This window comes from Pleurodeles waltl, chromosome 2_1, assembly GCF_031143425.1.
Source record: "Pleurodeles waltl isolate 20211129_DDA chromosome 2_1, aPleWal1.hap1.20221129, whole genome shotgun sequence".
NCBI lineage: Eukaryota > Metazoa > Chordata > Amphibia > Caudata > Salamandridae > Pleurodeles > Pleurodeles waltl.
In genome coordinates this window covers 305,045,336-305,062,880 of record NC_090438.1, presented here as the reverse complement: position 1 = coordinate 305,062,880, position 17,545 = coordinate 305,045,336, and the positions used below count along the sequence as shown (strand labels likewise).

Below are 17,545 nucleotides of genomic sequence, written 5' to 3'. Positions count from 1 at the left end.
TCCAAAATGTAATACTAAACATGTACCCAAACCAACACTATCAAGTGAGGTCTGTAATGAAACTCCTAGGCATGATGTCTTCATGCATAGCCATTGTCCCAAACGCAAGACTACACATGGGGCCCTTACAACAGTGCCTAGCAACACAATGGACACAAGCACAGGGTCAACTTCAAGATCTAGTGTTGATAGACCGCCAAACACACTTCTCGCTTCAAAGGTGGAATCCTATAAATGTAACCAAGGGCTGCCATTCCAAGACCCAGTGCCTCAAAACGTAATCACAACAGATGCTTCCATGATAGGGTGGGGAGCACACCTCAACCAGCACAGTATACAGGGACAATGGGACGTTCAACAAAGGCAACTGCATATAAATCATTTAGAGCTGTTAGCAGTGTTTCTAGCATTGAAAGCATTTCAACCGCTAATAGTCCACAAACACATTCTTGTCAAAACAGACAACATGACAACAATGTATTACTTAAACAAACAAGGAGGGACACACTCATCACAGCTGTGTCTCTTAGCACAGAAGATTTGGCATTGGGCGATTCACATTCACCTAATAGCACAATACATCCCAGGGATTCAAAACCAGTTGGTCGACAATCTCAGTGGAGCTCACCAACAGACACACGAATGGGAAATTCATCCCCAGATACTGCAAACGTACTTTCTATGCTGGGGAACACAAGAAATAGACCTATTCGCAACAAAAGAAAACGCAAAATGCCAAAACTTCGCGTCCAGGTATCCACACCCTCAGTCCAAAGGCAATGCGTTATGGATGAGTTGGTCAGGAATATTTGCCTATGCTTTTCCCCCTCTCCCACACCTTCCTTATCTGGTAAACAAATTGAGTCAAAACAAACTCAAACTAATACTAATAGCACCAACCTGGGCTCGCCAACCATTGTATACAACATTACTGGACCTGTCAGTAGTACCTCATATCAAACTACCAAACACACCAGATCTGTTAACTCAACACAAACAGCAGATGAGACACCCGATTCCAGCATCGCTCAATCTAGCAATCTGGCTCCTGAAGTCTTAGAGTTTGGACATTTAGGGGGTCATTCCAACCCTGGCGGTCATCGACCGCCAGGGTGGATGACCACGGAAGCACCGCCAACAGGCTGGCGGTGCTTCCCTGCCCATTCTGACTGCGGCGGTAAAGCCGCGGTCAGAAAAGGGGACCCGGTGGTTTCCCGCCGGATTTCCCCTGTCTGGGCTGAATCTCCATGGCGGCGCATGGAGATTCCGACCCCCTTCCCGCCACCCTGTTTCTGGCGGTTTTTACCACCAGGAACAGGATGGTGGGAACGGGTGTCGTGGGGCCCCTGGGGGCCCCTGCACTCCCCATGCCACTGGCATGGGCAGTGCAGGGGCCCCCTAACAGGGCCCCAGCATAATTTTCACTGTCTGCTTAGCAACTGCAACTGCACCCGTCGCACCCCTGCAACACCGCCGGCTCCATTTGGAGCCGGCTTCTATGTTGCAGGGCCTTTCCTGCTGGGCCGGCGGGCGCCCGCCGGCCCAGCGGGAAAGCCGGAATGGCCTCGAGCGGCCAAATGGCGGTGACCGCATGGCGGGCGGCTACTGCCGCCCGCCGCGGTCAGAATGACCGCCTTAGATCTTACACAAGAATGTATGGAAGTTATTAAGCAAGCTAGGAAACCTACTACAAGACATTGTTACGCAAACAAATGGAAAAGATGTGTTTATTACTGCCATAATAATCAAATTCAACCACTACATGCTTCTGCAAAAAACATTGTAAGCTATTTATTACACTTACAAAAATCAAAATTAGCATTTTCTTCTATCAAAATACATCTCACAGCAATATCTGCCTATCTGCAGATTACACATTCAACATCACTCTTTAGAGTCCCAGTCATCAAAGCATTTATTGAGGGTTTAAAAAGAATCATACCCTCGAGAACACCACCAGTTCCCTCTTGGAACCTCAATATTGTATTAACACGACTCATGGGTCCACCATTTGAACCCATGCACTCTTGTGAGATGCAATACTTAACCTGGAAAGTAGCCTTCCTAATAGCTATCACATCTCTTAGAAGAGTAAGTGAAATACAAGCATTCACTATACAAGAACCCTTTATACAAATACATAAACATAAAGTGGTTCTCCGTACAAATCCAAAGTTCTTACCAAAAGTTATATCACCGTTCCACCTAAACCAAACAGTGGAACTCCCAGTCTTTTTTCCACAACCAGACTCAGTAGCCGAAAGAGCCTTACATACGTTAGACATCAAAAGAGCACTAATGTATTACATTGATAGAACAAAACAATTTCGCAAGACAAAACAATTGTTTGTAGCCTTCCAAAAACCTCATGCAGGAAATCCAATATCCAAACGAGGCATTGCCAGATGGATAGTGAAATGTATTCAGACCTGCTATATTAAAGCAAAAAGAGATCTGCCTATTACGCCAAAGGTGCACTCCACTAGAAAGAAAGGCGCCACAATGGCCTTTCTAGGAAATATACCTATGACAGAAAGCTGTAAGGCAGCCACATGATCTACGCCTCATACATTCACAAAACATTACTGTGTAGATGTGTTAACAACACAACAAGCCACAGTAGGACAGGCTGTATTAAGAACATTATTTCAGACAACTTCAACTCCTACAGGCTAAACCACCGCTTTTGGGGAGATAACTGCTTACTAGTCTATGCACAGCATGTTTATCTGCAGCTACACATGCCATTGAACGGAAAATGTCACTTACCCAGTGTACATTTGTTAGTGGCATGAGATGCTGCAGATTCACATGCGCCCTCCCGCCTCCCCGGGAGCCTGTATCTGTTATAAGTTGATGAAACTTGTACATTTGTAAATATATACTATTTTTATACACATTATGTACATACATACTCACTCCATTGCATGGGCACTTTTACTATATACACAACTCCTCCCTCACCCTCTGCGGGGAAAACAATCTAAGATGGAGTCGACGCCCATGCGCAATGGAGCCGAGAGGGAGGAGTCCCTCGGTCTCGTGACTCGAAAAGACTTCTTCGAAGAAAAACAACTTGTAACACTCCGAGCCCAACACTAGATGGCAGGATAATGCACAGCATGTGAATCTGCAGCGTCTCATGCCACGAACAGATGTACACTGGGTAAGTGAAATTTTATATATATATATGTATATATATATATATATATAATATAAATACATATACATATATATACACACACATACATACATACACACACACACGTGTGTTCTGTATTTGGATGCTTTTAAGAAAAATACCCACCTCTTTTAATAAAATATTGTGTATATCATATTTTTTTCCAAGAAAATCATATAGCAAAATTGTTCTGGGGTCCCGGCTCGCGGGTGGGAATTATTCAGTCTTTCTAACGTCAGTGAGGATTCCTGTGATGTACAATGAGGATTAGAGTAAGTAACCTTTTCATTCTAATGTTTTTTTTATAGTCTGCTACCTGAATCTCCTGTTAATACTCTGACAATGTCAACGGTCTCATACGCAGTAAACAAAAACATTTTTTTTAAATTGATTAATCAGCGTTATCGGTTGGGCTAATTGGAGACTAAATGAATCCCCTGAATGATGCAGCACAACATTGTCTCTGCATTAAACTAACATGTTGAAGTTCTTGCATATAATAGTGCATGGTAATTTCAGCAAAATTAGTTGGACACCTATATAGCTGAATATTTCACATCACTCACAATTTATGGTGACCTGCTTTTGGAGGGATGTATAGAGTTGGACTCTTAAGGTGAATTGCACAGTTATTTTTTTAAATGACATGGGCAAATATATTGTAACACAATTGAGGTCATAGCACTCTTTGAAAATGCTGCAGAAAGAAGATGTACTTTGTTGAGATACCACTTTGTCCGATCAAATACTGGTTTTATGGTGACCAAGTGACCCAACTTTGCCACCATTGCTTTATAGACTTCAAAATTATCACTATGAACTGATATTGCAGATTACACAATATTTTTTTCGAATTATTACTTCAATTTAAAAACAAGTATTAGAAAGTCTTAGTACTGCAAATTATTGAAATGTGTCCATATTTTTTTTTAATAGGAAATTCTTGCAAGTGTCATGATAAAGAACCTTGATACTGGTGAAGAAATACCTTTAAGCTTAGCAGAAGAGAAGCTCCCAACAGGCATTAACCCTCTAACTTTACATATCATGAGAAGGACTAAAGAATATGCAAGGTATGAATGAAATTTGCTCCAGGCCATTTAAGCTGTAGGAACATGTAGTACATTGCTGCTGCACATATTTACTCTGATGATATATACATACATTTCTTATCTGTGTTCCTGTTTAAATGTATGAATTTACATGAATTTGGAATCCTTTTGTCAGAATTGGTCCCTATTGCTACCATGTCTATGAAGTAGTTAATTAGGCTGATGACCTGCATGTAGATCATTTCCTTGAGGTACATTATAGGAAATGCAATAATATGAAAACTAAACCTAACATTTAAACATTGAGAAATATTGCTGCTCCTCATATTATTAAAAAATTCCCCAATGATGTGAAACATCCTTCAAAAGATCAAAAACTTGAATATTTCATTTTCATCACAGGTATGCAAATAACCCTCCCTGCTTATCGCTTTACCGACCACTCCTCGGTTTCAAAGCACTAGCAGTACCTTACATTTTTGCAAGTATCTTTAGTCGGAGGAAACACTCCATAACCCTTAGTACCCTTGCATGTCTTATCACCTTTACCCATTCTTCAGCTCTCTACCATATTGTGGCTTACTTTCATTTAATGATGCCACAGTTCAACAAGGCACTCCACTGGTCCTTCATGTGTGCCCATGCTCTGCTTCACAGTCCTCTGTAAGCTAAGGAATGTGTTGTATAAGACACTTCAGAATTGTTAAAAATATGGCCATCACTGTTTTTTACCTAACATAATGTGTGTTCATAAGCTGTTTGAGCTGAAAATGTGTGTTTTATTATTTCTGAATTTTTGTGTACATTTTATTTTCAGTATTTTATGTTATTTCTCGTTAGGATTTTAACTATCTGACTGTTTTTACTCAGTAGGATGCTACATCTTTGTCCAACATGGCGTTCTTTTAAAACAGTCAAACATTCAGCTTCAACAGTAATTTGGAATCGTCCATGCTTCCATAGTAATCATCAAAAGTATTTAATATGACATAGTTACCAGACACCACCACACTAGATCACAGATATAGTGAGGGTCTTACATTACAGGGTAGGGTGTTTTTCTAAGGAGACAAAATATAGTCCTACTAGGCCTCTTGCCCTCGTCGTAAACTCAGGCACGTTTCTTTTTCCGCCAAGGTATGCACTATTCTGCCAGATCTTTAAATTGGTAATGTAGGTCTGTTATATCTTTAAGTGCAAATAAGTCATGTTTGGTCTCATAAACCATCTCTGCGTCTCGCAGAGAGGCTTCTAGTTTATTGAATTGTGCAAATATAGGTTTCGGTACACAAGCTTGCTTCCCCATAGATATGCCAAGTATATAAGCCTTAAAGGCCCCATAGATCTTTGAGGAGGCAGATACAGATCCTGTATTCACTTAAAAAAAAATAACTTGGTAGCAGAGATATCTACTCGGAAGACAGAGTCTCGAAGTGACTCCTGGAGGAGGCTTTTCTGCAGCATCAGTTTAGGTAGCCAAATACTAATAATATTAATATAGAATGTTGTGATAGCTTTAGAGCAGGTATTGTATCCTGTAAATCCTGGGTAGGACCTCTCTAGAAACAAGCTGATGGACTTAGCCCTCTCTGTATGGTCATCCCCAAACTTTTTGCCTTTTACCCCTCCTGTTATCTGAACCCATTTGTGTTGGCTTTTAAGATGTTGTGCTCTTTACCACTGCTAACCAGTGCTAAAGTGCCTGTGCTCTCTCCCTAAAACATTGTAAAATCGGCCTACATCTGATAGGTATATTTAATTTAATTGTAAGTCCCTAGTAAAATGGTACAACATGTACCCAGGGCGTGTAAACTAAATGGTTCTAGTGGGCCTTCAGCACATAATGTGCCACCCACTTACGTAGCCCCTTAAAACATGGCTCAGGTACACCATTGCATCCTGTGTGTAGTTTTAAACAGTCAGTTAGACTTTTGCCAAGCTTTAAACTCCCTTTTTAATAAATATGACACCCTTAGGGTAGACCCTAAACAACCCATATGGCACGGTGCATTTTATTTGAAAATTTGGACATGAACTTTCAAGTTTTACATATCCTAGTAGTGAAAAACTCTCAGATTTGTTTTTCACTACTGGGAGACATGCCTCCCCCATAGGCTAGCATTGAGTTACTGTCTTACACTGAATAAGTAATACATTTTGTTTGGGAGCAGAGAGAAATATCATGTTTGGTTTCTAAGGAATTGTATTTTAAAATCCTCTTTAATGGTAAAGTTGGAATTTACATCGCGAGTTTGAAAACGCTACTTTTAGAAAGTAGGTATTTCCTTGTCCTATACTTTTGGTGCTTGCACCCTGTGTCCTGGGTCACATGACTAGATGTAGTTGGCAGTTGGCCCTTTGTGTATTCCTACCAGGCGGTAGCACAAAAGGGAGATCCGTTGTTGTCAGGATAGGCCACGCTGCCAGGATGCGAGGGGAAGAGGAGTGCACATCCCCACTTGCACTTCAAAGAAGCTGCCTGAGCCACTCAGAGAGAACTTAACACTAGCCTTTTGTGCCTTGAGACATCCAAGGACTAGGACATGGAGGAAGGACATTCCAACACAGACTGTGCGGGGAAAACTATAGAAGTTTATTCCACTTCAAAGCTGGCACCAAGTATAGAATTGGGACCCTCAGGCTCATTCTTCAATTTGCTTCCTGAACTGTTGAAGACTCTCAGGGGACTGTCCTACTGCCTGTAATCTGCCATGTACTTCAGAGGATTGCTATGTGCCCTTAGAGGACTGTACTGCTGCTTTAGGCCTACTTTTCTATTTGAACCCAGACTTTCAGAGTGACTCAAAGGTCTGGTAGGCTGGTCTCCTCCTCAGAGCCTCGGGGACAGGAAAGGCTCCAAGCATTTTGTACCCACACCTGGACCCAGCCTGAGTGAGTCCTAACTTACAGAACACTCAATCAAGTATCTCTTTTAAAAATGCATAAACTGTGGTGACAAAAAAATATTTTTTTTTTACAGCTCATCTTGTTCCTGAAAGCAGAAGTACGTTGATCTTCACACAGCAAACATTTTCTTGATGCAATTTTCAGCACTTTAAGAAATCAAAAAGTCTTCTTTACACTTCACTTTTTCATATCTTAGCGCCACGCCAAAAAAAAACATAATGCCAAAACGTTGGCTATTTTTTCGGTTCCCTCCGTGAGAATCCTCGTACTCTGTGTACTTCTCAAATCCTCATTGTGCAAAAAAAAAAAAAATACTAATCTGAGATGAATTTCATTATTTGACCCTCGACTCAGAATGTTTGAATTACCAGACATGCCCACCAGGTGTGTAGGAAAGTGCTGCATTCTCCACTCCCCTTTCAGCACAGGTCTGAACCATCAAACATATTGGTGAGTCGAACAGGTGTGACGTACCAGCGTGTTAGTATTTTGTATGCATTCTTCATAAATCTAAGACAAATAGAAAATGAGGAGGCCTTTTGCCAGATAGCACCCCATGTGTCTTCTCAGATATCAGTAGCCAATTCCCTCTCTCATTGTATCGGATATGCATGTTTTTTTTGGTTGGGGGGGGGGTAGGGCTCAGGATATGTTGACCCTGCCATGGCATGTCTCTCCTGCAATTGTTGTTAAGATACAGAGATTCTATGGGACCCCCCCCCCCCCATTGCATACCTTGGCATGCTGGAGGTCTACCTGCCCAGTGTAGTGCCTGATTAAGCCTGTATTTATCCCATCTGGTCAAAGTGAATTTCTCAGCAAGATCTCCCCATATCCCAATATCCTCATCTTTATTGAAGTCTAGAAAAATGGGAGACGGGTTTTGGCTGCAGCTAAAAGAACTGGGATTAGTGACGCCTGGAGAAAAGTTTGGGTTGGGAGCCGGGGGATGAGTGGGAAGGGGCATATCGTGAAGATCTCTCCCCCGCGCCTCCCGCCAGTGAGCCAGAATTGTCGATGTTAGTGGGTATTTACTTTTTCTTCGCCACCGTATGACACATAAAAGAAGAAAGGTTAAAAGAAGGAAAAAGAAAAACTGTTTCTACCTAAACTTTGTGGCTGTATGCTTAAAATGAAAAGAAGTAGAAACTAAACATCACACCAGACTTTGCTTATTTTAAGGAGTCGTTTTATTCCTTATTGAAACCTGCTAAATACCAGTATCAATAAAGTAATCACAATAATGCACCAGCAGCTGCTTATAGGTATATTATGTAAGGCACTAAGGAATGTTCACTCCCTATGCAGTAACTTTATGTACTGGTCATTTTCACATAGAAATATGCTAGCTTTTCTTTTCAGTTTTTTTACTTCTTTCGGTTACAACACTATTTCACATGCTTCAAAATAAGAAAAATATATTCCTATACTTTCTATCCAGAAATGGAAATTGAAAAAGTCAAGAGTTCTTTCTCATAATGGACAAAGGATAGAGGGATGACAATTGACCCACTCTGACGGTAAGACAACACTCTGGCAGATATTGTGCCACAGTGGGTGACAGTTTGTTTGTTTTGCATGTGCTATCCCAGAAAAGAAAAACTTAGTTTGCCATGCCAAAGCAGTGATGGCTCTTGTTTTTTTTTTTAAATGCCATCGGAAATATAGGAAGGGCAAAATGCCAGAAAGGAACATTTATTTGAAAAGAGAGAGCAGGCGAGTACACTTTTTTGGTATATGGCTACGCTTTGTCTGTTTTGTCAATAATAGTTTAAAATGTAAAGGGGCTAGAAAATCAAAGATGACAGAAAATGATCCAAAACACAGTTTAACCCCATTTAACAAAGTGGTGCCCTGGAATCCTTCCTGTTTGTTTTGGTTAGCAGCACTCACAGTGCGCGAACATGGCTACAGGGCCATGTGCTGCTTTAGAAAGATGCTGGGTGAAAAGGTTTGTACCGCAGGAGGCAGGCAAGGCTCCACCTATGTCAGTCTTTTTAGATTAAGTCTTGAAGTATGAGAACGGGTTGAATAAACCTACTTGTTGCCTGCAACTGGGGGAAAGCGAACCATAGAAGAAAGGGCTGGACTAGTGAAGTTTAATTTATTTGCGCTTATAATGCGCTGCATGATGAATCAGTACTTTGCATAACAGGGAATGTGGACATTGTTTACTTAGAAAGCTGAAGAATGGCGGATTGATTTACTAATTCATTCCACGAAGCTTGGCAAGCAATTAATCTGTCGGTAAAGCACATCGATTTTATTTTTGCTTCTTTTTGGGTATAATTTAAGCCTTTCCTTATACAAGATTGAGCTTTAGCGCTATGAAAATATTCCAGAAATAGATGCAAACACTCAAGTTCTGACAGTCAAACCTAAAACATTGTTTAACAGTAATATAGAAATGTGTCTTTCTTTGGTATAAGGCACTGACTGTTTCTGGTAAAGCCTACATGCCTGCTCCAAATTTTTTGAGCCATAAATGCAACATGAAAAAATGTCTAAAAAGAATACAGCTTTTCCTAGGATAAGTAACTTTCAGACTATACACAGTAACACATCAGTTTATGGAGTGAAAGTAACTTTACCACTGTACACAGTAGCACATCTCGGCAAGGCAACCATGAAATGAAACCTATGAGAGGATTATAATTGCAGTGTTTAGCGCAACTGCCTGTTCGAAAATGGCAGTATTGGTTGGGGAGCTACTTACCAACCATGGCTCTTAAAAAAAATGACATTTTAAAGAGGGGGGATGGTAATAAAGTAATTTGAGAGGTAACTTTGTAATCTACAGGATGAAAATGAAATTAAGTGTGGTGTCCTACTATGAGCGTGGATGCACTGGAAACATTCCAGTCCGCCGAAATGGAATGAAAAATTTCCTAGCTATCATAACGGAAGTTTCAAGTCTATAGAGGACCAAAAACGAGAACTAGGGTGTCCTTTCTTCACTTTATTTATACCAGCAGCTGTTCAAAGAGTTGAGTCAGGAACAAATAACGAACAAAACTTAATTTCCCATGAAGCACAGGGGACACAGCATCAACATATTACCCAGTCAGATGGCAGTATCCTTCAAGACCCTCCTTCTCCTTTCTTCCTGTGAACACTGCATTCACTCTTGGTTATTGGGATCCGTTCCTGAGTTGAAGAAACACCAGTGTAAACACCGTTCCCCGAAACGGGACGAATTTTGGCAAAGTGAGAAATAGCTCGGTTGTTCAGCAGTACTGTGACAGCTTCAACCCAATAAATGTAACCATCCTACTACAGTGCACATCAAAACATTCCATATTGATGGATAATGTGTGTGGACCTCCTGAAGGATGTCATGGTACAGTCCCTTTATGTTGTGAGGAGAAAGACATCAGATGAGCCTGGGCTAATCCTCGCCTCTGTGTCCTTAATAGAATTGAAACCTTCCGTGACATTAGCTAGGACATTTTTCAATCCGTCAGGACTGGAGGTGAGGATTAGGCTGGTTTAAAGCTTCTCCGCCACTAGCAATGCTAGATATTGGACTGGTTTAAAGTAAAACCTCTTAACTGTTGAGTCCGAAACCGTTCCCCTGCGTTAAGAACATCTTCCATACAGGCTCGTAGGTAGAAAGCTTTCAAGATCATTGCCCCTCCCACAGGATGGGCTCAAAACAATGAAACATCAGTGTCAGCCTCATACTTGGCCCATTTGACCACCTGCATATAGTAGGAGTTGATACTACTGTACGAAGTTTGGTAAGAGCTATGAGAAGTTGTTTCTTCCCATGCGGATGGATTTGCTCTGTTATAGACTCGTAAGCCTTCACAGCTCTGATTGCACACAATTTAGAAACATCTGGAAACAATTCTGGAATTAAACAATGTTCTCGAAATGTGAAAAGTCACTCCATCTGGAGTTAATACTCTACCTGTTACGTCTAGACCCGGAGAACAGGATACCAAAGATAGTAACCCGGAAACAGGATACCAAACATAGTAAAGTATCCAATTTTGCAGACAGTTGTTTCCGTGAGAGATACTTTTTCACAGGCCATGATTTAAAAAGATGCAATACCTTATTGATGTCCCATAGAGTAGAGTATCTACGTTCAGGGGAAAGAGACAGTCTAACACGCTTCAAGAGTTTGCATACTAAAGGATGCTCCCCCACTGGCTTACTGTTGGACCTGGCCTTTTTACAGGGTCATTCCACAGACTTTTTGCTTTTGCCTCCTTATTTTTCTGACCTTTGTTGGCTGACGTTTTGACTCTGAGCACTTTTTCACTGCTAACCAGTGCTAAAGTGCATGTGCTCTCTCTTACAAATTTGGTATGATTGGATTATACCTGATTGGCATATTTAATTTACCTATAAATCCCTTGTAAAGTGGTATCCCTATACCCAGGGCCTGTAAATTAAATGCTACTAGTGGGCCTGCAGCGCTGCTTGCGCCACCCACTGAAGTAGCCTGTCAAACCTAATTAAGGCCTGCTAGCGCAGAGCCTGTGTGCGCAGTTTCCTGCCACAGGGATCTAAATTTACTTGCCAGGCCCAGAACTCCCCTTTTACTACATGTAAGTCACCCCTAAGGTACGCCCTAGCTAGCCCTCTGGGCAGGGTGCCATGTATGTAGAAGGCAGGACATGTGCCATGTTGCGTGGCCTGTCCTGGTAGTGACAAACAGCCTAACTGGTGTCTCACTACGGTGAGTGCTGCCCTCTCATAAGATTGCATTGGAAATGCCCTGCCTTATGTGTAAGGGGTATTGTCTGATTTATGAGGGGTAGCGTAGGCATGTTTGGTATGGTTGTGACCGTGGTAAGAAATGCTACTTACTGGTGTAGGTGTATTTTTTATTACTATCACAGAAATGCCACTTCTAAAAAGTGCGCATTTATCTGTACTTATAAGTTTGGTGTTTTTCAGCTTGTTTCCAATCAACGTCTGGGCAGACTGACAGTTGGGGCTTTGTGCATACTTCTCAGACAGCCTGAACACAGGGAGGGTGGAGGTGACACAGAGGTGCATCTACATATTGTAAAGCCTTCCTGGGCTGAGAGAAGGGAGAGGCTGGGCACACCTGCATTTGTAAAGACTGTGCCCTGGCCTCACACAATAGGGTCGTTAACCCCCCACTGATGTTTGGAGCCTGTGCTGAAAGGAGAGAGGGGGCACTCCCAGAACCAGTTGTAACTGGCTGGAACCTCCTCTCCCTACCATTGTGAAACACTGTAAAAACTGACTATAAGTACAGGGGAATTTTCCCCACAATTTGAACATTCTTGGAACTGGAAACTGGACAAAGAACGCTGATGAATGGACTCACCAGGAAACCACCTTGGACTGCTGCGCTGACCTGTTACCTGCCTGGTCACTTGGAGGACCTGCCACCATCTGCATCCCTTGTGCTGGCCTGTAGCTGGGCCCACCAGCCCTGTGCTCCTTTCTGCCTTGCCGTTCCCAGGGGCAGGGTGCTGGGGCCCCTGACTCCTGCACAATTCCTTCAGCACAATTCTTAGCGCTGAGAGAGCGCCCCCCTTTTTGATGACCAGGTGCCCTTTCAGGCACCCTCTGTGTTTGTAAGAATCACTGCCGCAGCCCGGGCTGGTCGAAGTGCCCCCACACTGGAGGAGCGCTTCCCTGCTGGGTTTTGATCACCGCTGTGGCCGGGGTCGAAACACCGAGTCTCCGCGCTTTTAAAAGCGCTCCTGGGCTGAAAACTCTCACCGCCGCGACCCGAGCGCCGAAACTATCTTTCCCGGAACCCCCGGGGCATCTCTTACTTCAAACAAGGAGCAGCATGCTCCTATCGTGCCCCCGGGGCAAGGCGCACTCGCAGAGGCGCCCCAGGGCACTCGCAGGCACCGTCCTCGGTGCCTGCCCGATCTGAAGCATTGGGGACGGCGAGAGAGCGGCTTGTGCACCGTCTGGGTGCCGCCGCCCCCCCCAGAGCAGGAGGAGAGCCTCATCGGAGGCCCCTGCTCCACCGTATCATTGTGTAAGACAGCCTCCTGAGGACGCGGTTGGCTGTCTCCCCTACGCAGGGCCCGGGGAGCGGAAAGGGAGTTCCTTTCCCCCCGGCCACTGCCCTAGGGGCGCTAACGCCCCCATAACTTAATCTGGGCATTTTTGGGCGACCCCCCCCACCTCTTAGGAGGGGGCCCCAACAGGACCACAGGCCCCCGGAGGGGCCCGTCGATTGCAAGGAGAGGGCGCCAACCGCCCCTCTCCCCCCTGGAGTACCGTGTGGCCCCCGTTGTGCGCCCAGGAGCGCCTGGGATCCCCCGTGTTAGTCTTTGGGCACTGGAAGTGCCTTTTCCACCAACTAACAGGTACTTTGTAGGAAATCCAGGCTTTAGGAGCCTGATATAAATTATAATGTTTTAGGCTTCCTCCCTGTTTACTGGTGATACATATATGTGCTAATGTTCCTCTCTAGGCATGTCAAGCTGATATGTATGTATATGAATTGTGGTATATTCTCTAATGTTCCTTTCATGGGTATTTAGGAATTGTTCATAAGTGCATATACCTTTTACTATAATCCCTGACCACTGCTTATGTGGCAGAATCCTGAGTACTTACGTGTTCTAATGTGACAGCTGCATATTCTTGCAGAGTATTAGTAACTTGTGTAACCTTCTGACAACTGCTAAGGTAGCAGGGTATTACTTACGTGTAATGTTGGTCTAATTATGTTTTGTGCAATACAGATTATTTTTACATAGCTCAGTGTTGTGTTTACTTTGTGGTATACATTTTGCGTCACGTGTGTTGTGTGTTGTGCAAACGCTTTACACATTGCCTCCAGGTTAAGCCTGACTGCTCGTGCCAAGCTACCAAGGGGGTGAGCAGGGGTTATCTTGGACGTGTAACTCCCAAGCCCTGACTAGAGTGGGTAGGTTCTTCCTGGCTGAGGTGCATACCCTAGCCATCCAGAAACCCCATTTCTAACACTTACCATCAGTAGGGGAGTGGCCTGCCGAAATGGCCGATCTTAAAGTGTTAATGGATCTATGCCACACATTCTGAAGCCAAAGAGGCAAGGAAATTTAGGACATGGACAGTGTCTACCCCCACGGGATCCAGTTGTTGTGGATGACACCATCCCAGCCATCAAGACCAGGATGAGCAATATCTCTTGGTGGTACTGTCCACCCAGGATTTGGCAAGTAGTAACGCAGCTTCTCATGAATTACCTGGTACTTTCCAGCGTTCCCGGTAATCCTCCAGGCAATGAGATGGAGAGAACCTTGCGGAACCAGGTGATGCTGGTTCCCCTGGGGATCTCGGGAGGATCCAGAAATATGGGTAGACTGATTGGAAAATTCCCAGAATGTTCCATCAGAACTAGAAACCAGACTTGAAATCTTCAAATCAGAGTGATTACCACCAGATCTGCCTTTTGTCTCAGAAGTTGGGTGGACAGTCTCATGATCATGAATAATGGAGGAAAGGCATACCCCTTCTCCCCGCTCCAGTCCTGTAAGAAGGCATCCGTCGCCACCATATTGGGATACAGTCTCCAGCTGCAGTACCTGTCCAGCTGATGATCCATACAAAAAGCAAAAAGATCCATTGTGAAAGGACCCCACATGGATTGAATCTGCTGAAACACGAGAGGATGTAACTGCCACCCGACTGACTGTCCTCGGGAGGTGTTCCCCCATGGTGGAGATCTGATAGTCCAGGCAATAAGACTAAATGTTTCAGCCTAGTTCAGAGAGGGGCTGGGATTTCGTTTCTCCGATCTGATTGATGTAGCGAACAGCCGCTACATTGTCCATCTTGAGAAGGACACAGCACTGGGATCTGTCCTCAGTCCAACATTTCACTGCAAAGGATCCCGCCATCAACTCCAACCAGTTTATATGGAGAGCTTGTTCTGCAGAAGACAATTTTCCTCCTGCGGAGAATTCCCTGCAGCGGGCTCCCCAGCCTGAGCCTCAGACGCTATATTCAGATCCCTGGCTGAGATTCAAAGATAGCCTGCCTCTTTCAGGTTTTCATATGGGTGATCCACTCATGGAGTTCTTCCCTGGCCTCCTCTGAGAGGTGTACAGACTTGGGAGTAAGTGAGGCCCCGACAGAGATGGACAATCTTGATTCGTTTTAAGGCTCAATAATGCAGGTGTATCAAGGTAAAGGTATTATATGGAATGACTAGATAGTCACCATGGAATACCAACACAGTACCCAGCGGTAGACCTCAGAATTACTCTCAGCAAACCCTAGCTCAGTGCTAGTAGTGTGGCAAAGGTCAGGCTACTTAGAGGAACACATGTAAAGCATTTCACATTAACAACATGGATGATAAGTAAATAGCACGACTTGACAGAAATCTGACACCAATTTAGAAAATTAGATTAGATGTTCATCTTAATTTAGACACCAAAGTGAACTTTGTAACTTTTGTACAACCTGAGTTGTGAATTTTTAAGTCTTTGGAAAATGCAGTACTTGGCAGATTTTTTTATTTTAAGGACTTCCATTGAAGTCAATAGGGAAAAATAGCAGTGTTCATTCGGGCACTTGTAGGATGAGTTCTGGCGAACCCACAGGAACTTAAGGTGCTACGGGGACCTAGACCAAGAGTAGAGTCAAACTTTTGATACCTTGCCCAGGGAGTACTGTTGCAGAGGTGACTTGGCTGTCCTTGGTGCTGAACGGTCCGCAGTGGTTGGGTCGCTTTTGCACACCGTTGCAAAACTGGACTTGTGGGTGGACTCACACTATACTGTTTGGATGTAGTGCTCTTAAGGGGGCCAGGACCAGAATTTGACGCTTGGATCATCACCACCTTGTCCGGTGGCTCCAAATGCAGAGGTAGCTCCTAGCTGTCAATCACTGGCTGGTCGTGCCAAAGCTGCTTTGTTCTCCAGTCAGTCACTTCCTTCAGGCTGCAAACCCACAGGAGAGGTGTCTCTGGCATCCTCGGTCCCTATGCTGGGGGGGTGCTGTGGAGTCAGTAAACGTTGTGTGGCTGTCAGTTTTCCGTGCAGGTGACAAACAAGCCTTGGTAGCTGCAGGGGTGGTCCACCCGATTCCTGGCGGTTGGAGGTCGTTTGGTGGGGAACAAAGGCTTGAAACTTGGCACGGGCTTCACTTCCACTCTTTAGATGCTGTACACTGAGTTTCTTTGGGCTCGGGCACTCAGAGCCTATCGGGTCGCAGTTCTTTAACTTAAGCACTTCTTTACCCCTGCAATTTGCAGGGGACTGGTGCCACCAGTCAGGGAAGTCTTCCTTGGAGTTTTGGTGTGCACAGGGGACCCTGTGGTCGGGATTAACGAGTTTTCACCTCCAGGACACGTTGGGCACTTGGTTCCAGCACTGATCTCCTTAGATCACTCTGTGTCCAGAGGGGGGGGTTGCAGGGGTTATGCCGACCTCCCTTAGTGTACCAGATGCCTGGCTGGTAGAGGAGTCTCTGGGTGCGGTGTACTGATCCATTTTAGTCTGTGCTGTTTTAGTCTAGGGGGTGTTTGTCCCGCCCCATTGCTACGATCCTTCAATCAATGTCCCCACTCCAAGAAAAGCAGGATTCCACTGCAGGACAGGATTAGGGTCAGGATCGGGAGACCAGGGCCATGGCAACACACAGTGCAGCTCTCCCCTCATATCCGGTCCAGGCACACAGACCGCAAGGCATCACCCGACCAGAGGGCCCCAGACAGAAGCGTTGCACTCCAGGGCCCGGGAGGATGCGAGTCACTGTGAAGGAACCCCAACAGAGGCGCAGCTATCTCCAGTCATGAGAGGCCAAGGCCCCCATGAAATCAGGTGGGGCCCCCCAGTAGCGCCCCACGAACCGACACCGTGGGCCGGGCAGACTGCCGCCCCAGTACCAGGGCCCCAGCAGCCCGCCTGCACCGCCCGCCCAGTCCAGCCGTTCCAGGCAGCTGGAGGGGGTCCACAGACTCCAAGGAGGTAAGTATCAGAGGGACAGCTCCAGTGGGCCCCCCCAGAACCAGCAGCTCCCCGAGGCAGCATCCAACTAGGCCCCGCAACAGAGATGTGCACGACGTTCTAGAACAAGCGAACCCTCCAGGGCCCGACCTCTTCAGCGGCCGTCTCCACTCCACTCCAATCCGGCGCACCCCAGAAGGCACAGTCTCGGTCCGTACCTGGCCTCTCGACCACAGGCGGAGGCACAACAGCAGCGGCCGCGACCCCAAGTGGCCCGTGCGAGGTTCCCCACAAGGGGGGAGGAGGGGCGGCAGCATTCAGGGAGGCACTGCAGCGCTCCCATCCGCGGTCTCCAGGCCTCAAACTAGGCTGCAGCGCCACGTCTTTAGATCAAGGTCTCTGGGGCCCCCACACACAAAGTCCACATCCAGGACCCCTCCGCTCCTGGCCGCAACAACCCCTGGGCCTCACCATCCAGCTCCCGGCCCCTCCGAGCGCCGACTCTCTGGGCC

General features: G+C 45.2%; 1 protein-coding gene across 1 annotated transcript in view; it reads left to right on the top strand.

Annotated features, from left to right (window-relative positions):
• WDR44 (WD repeat domain 44) overlaps positions 1 to 17,545 on the top strand; it is a 464,168-nt gene that overhangs the window by 146,537 nt on the left and 300,086 nt on the right. The window contains exon 7 of the mRNA XM_069212536.1: positions 4,118 to 4,254. Within this exon, the coding sequence (XP_069068637.1) occupies positions 4,118 to 4,254 (137 nt within the window). The remainder of the gene's footprint in view (positions 1 to 4,117; positions 4,255 to 17,545) is intronic.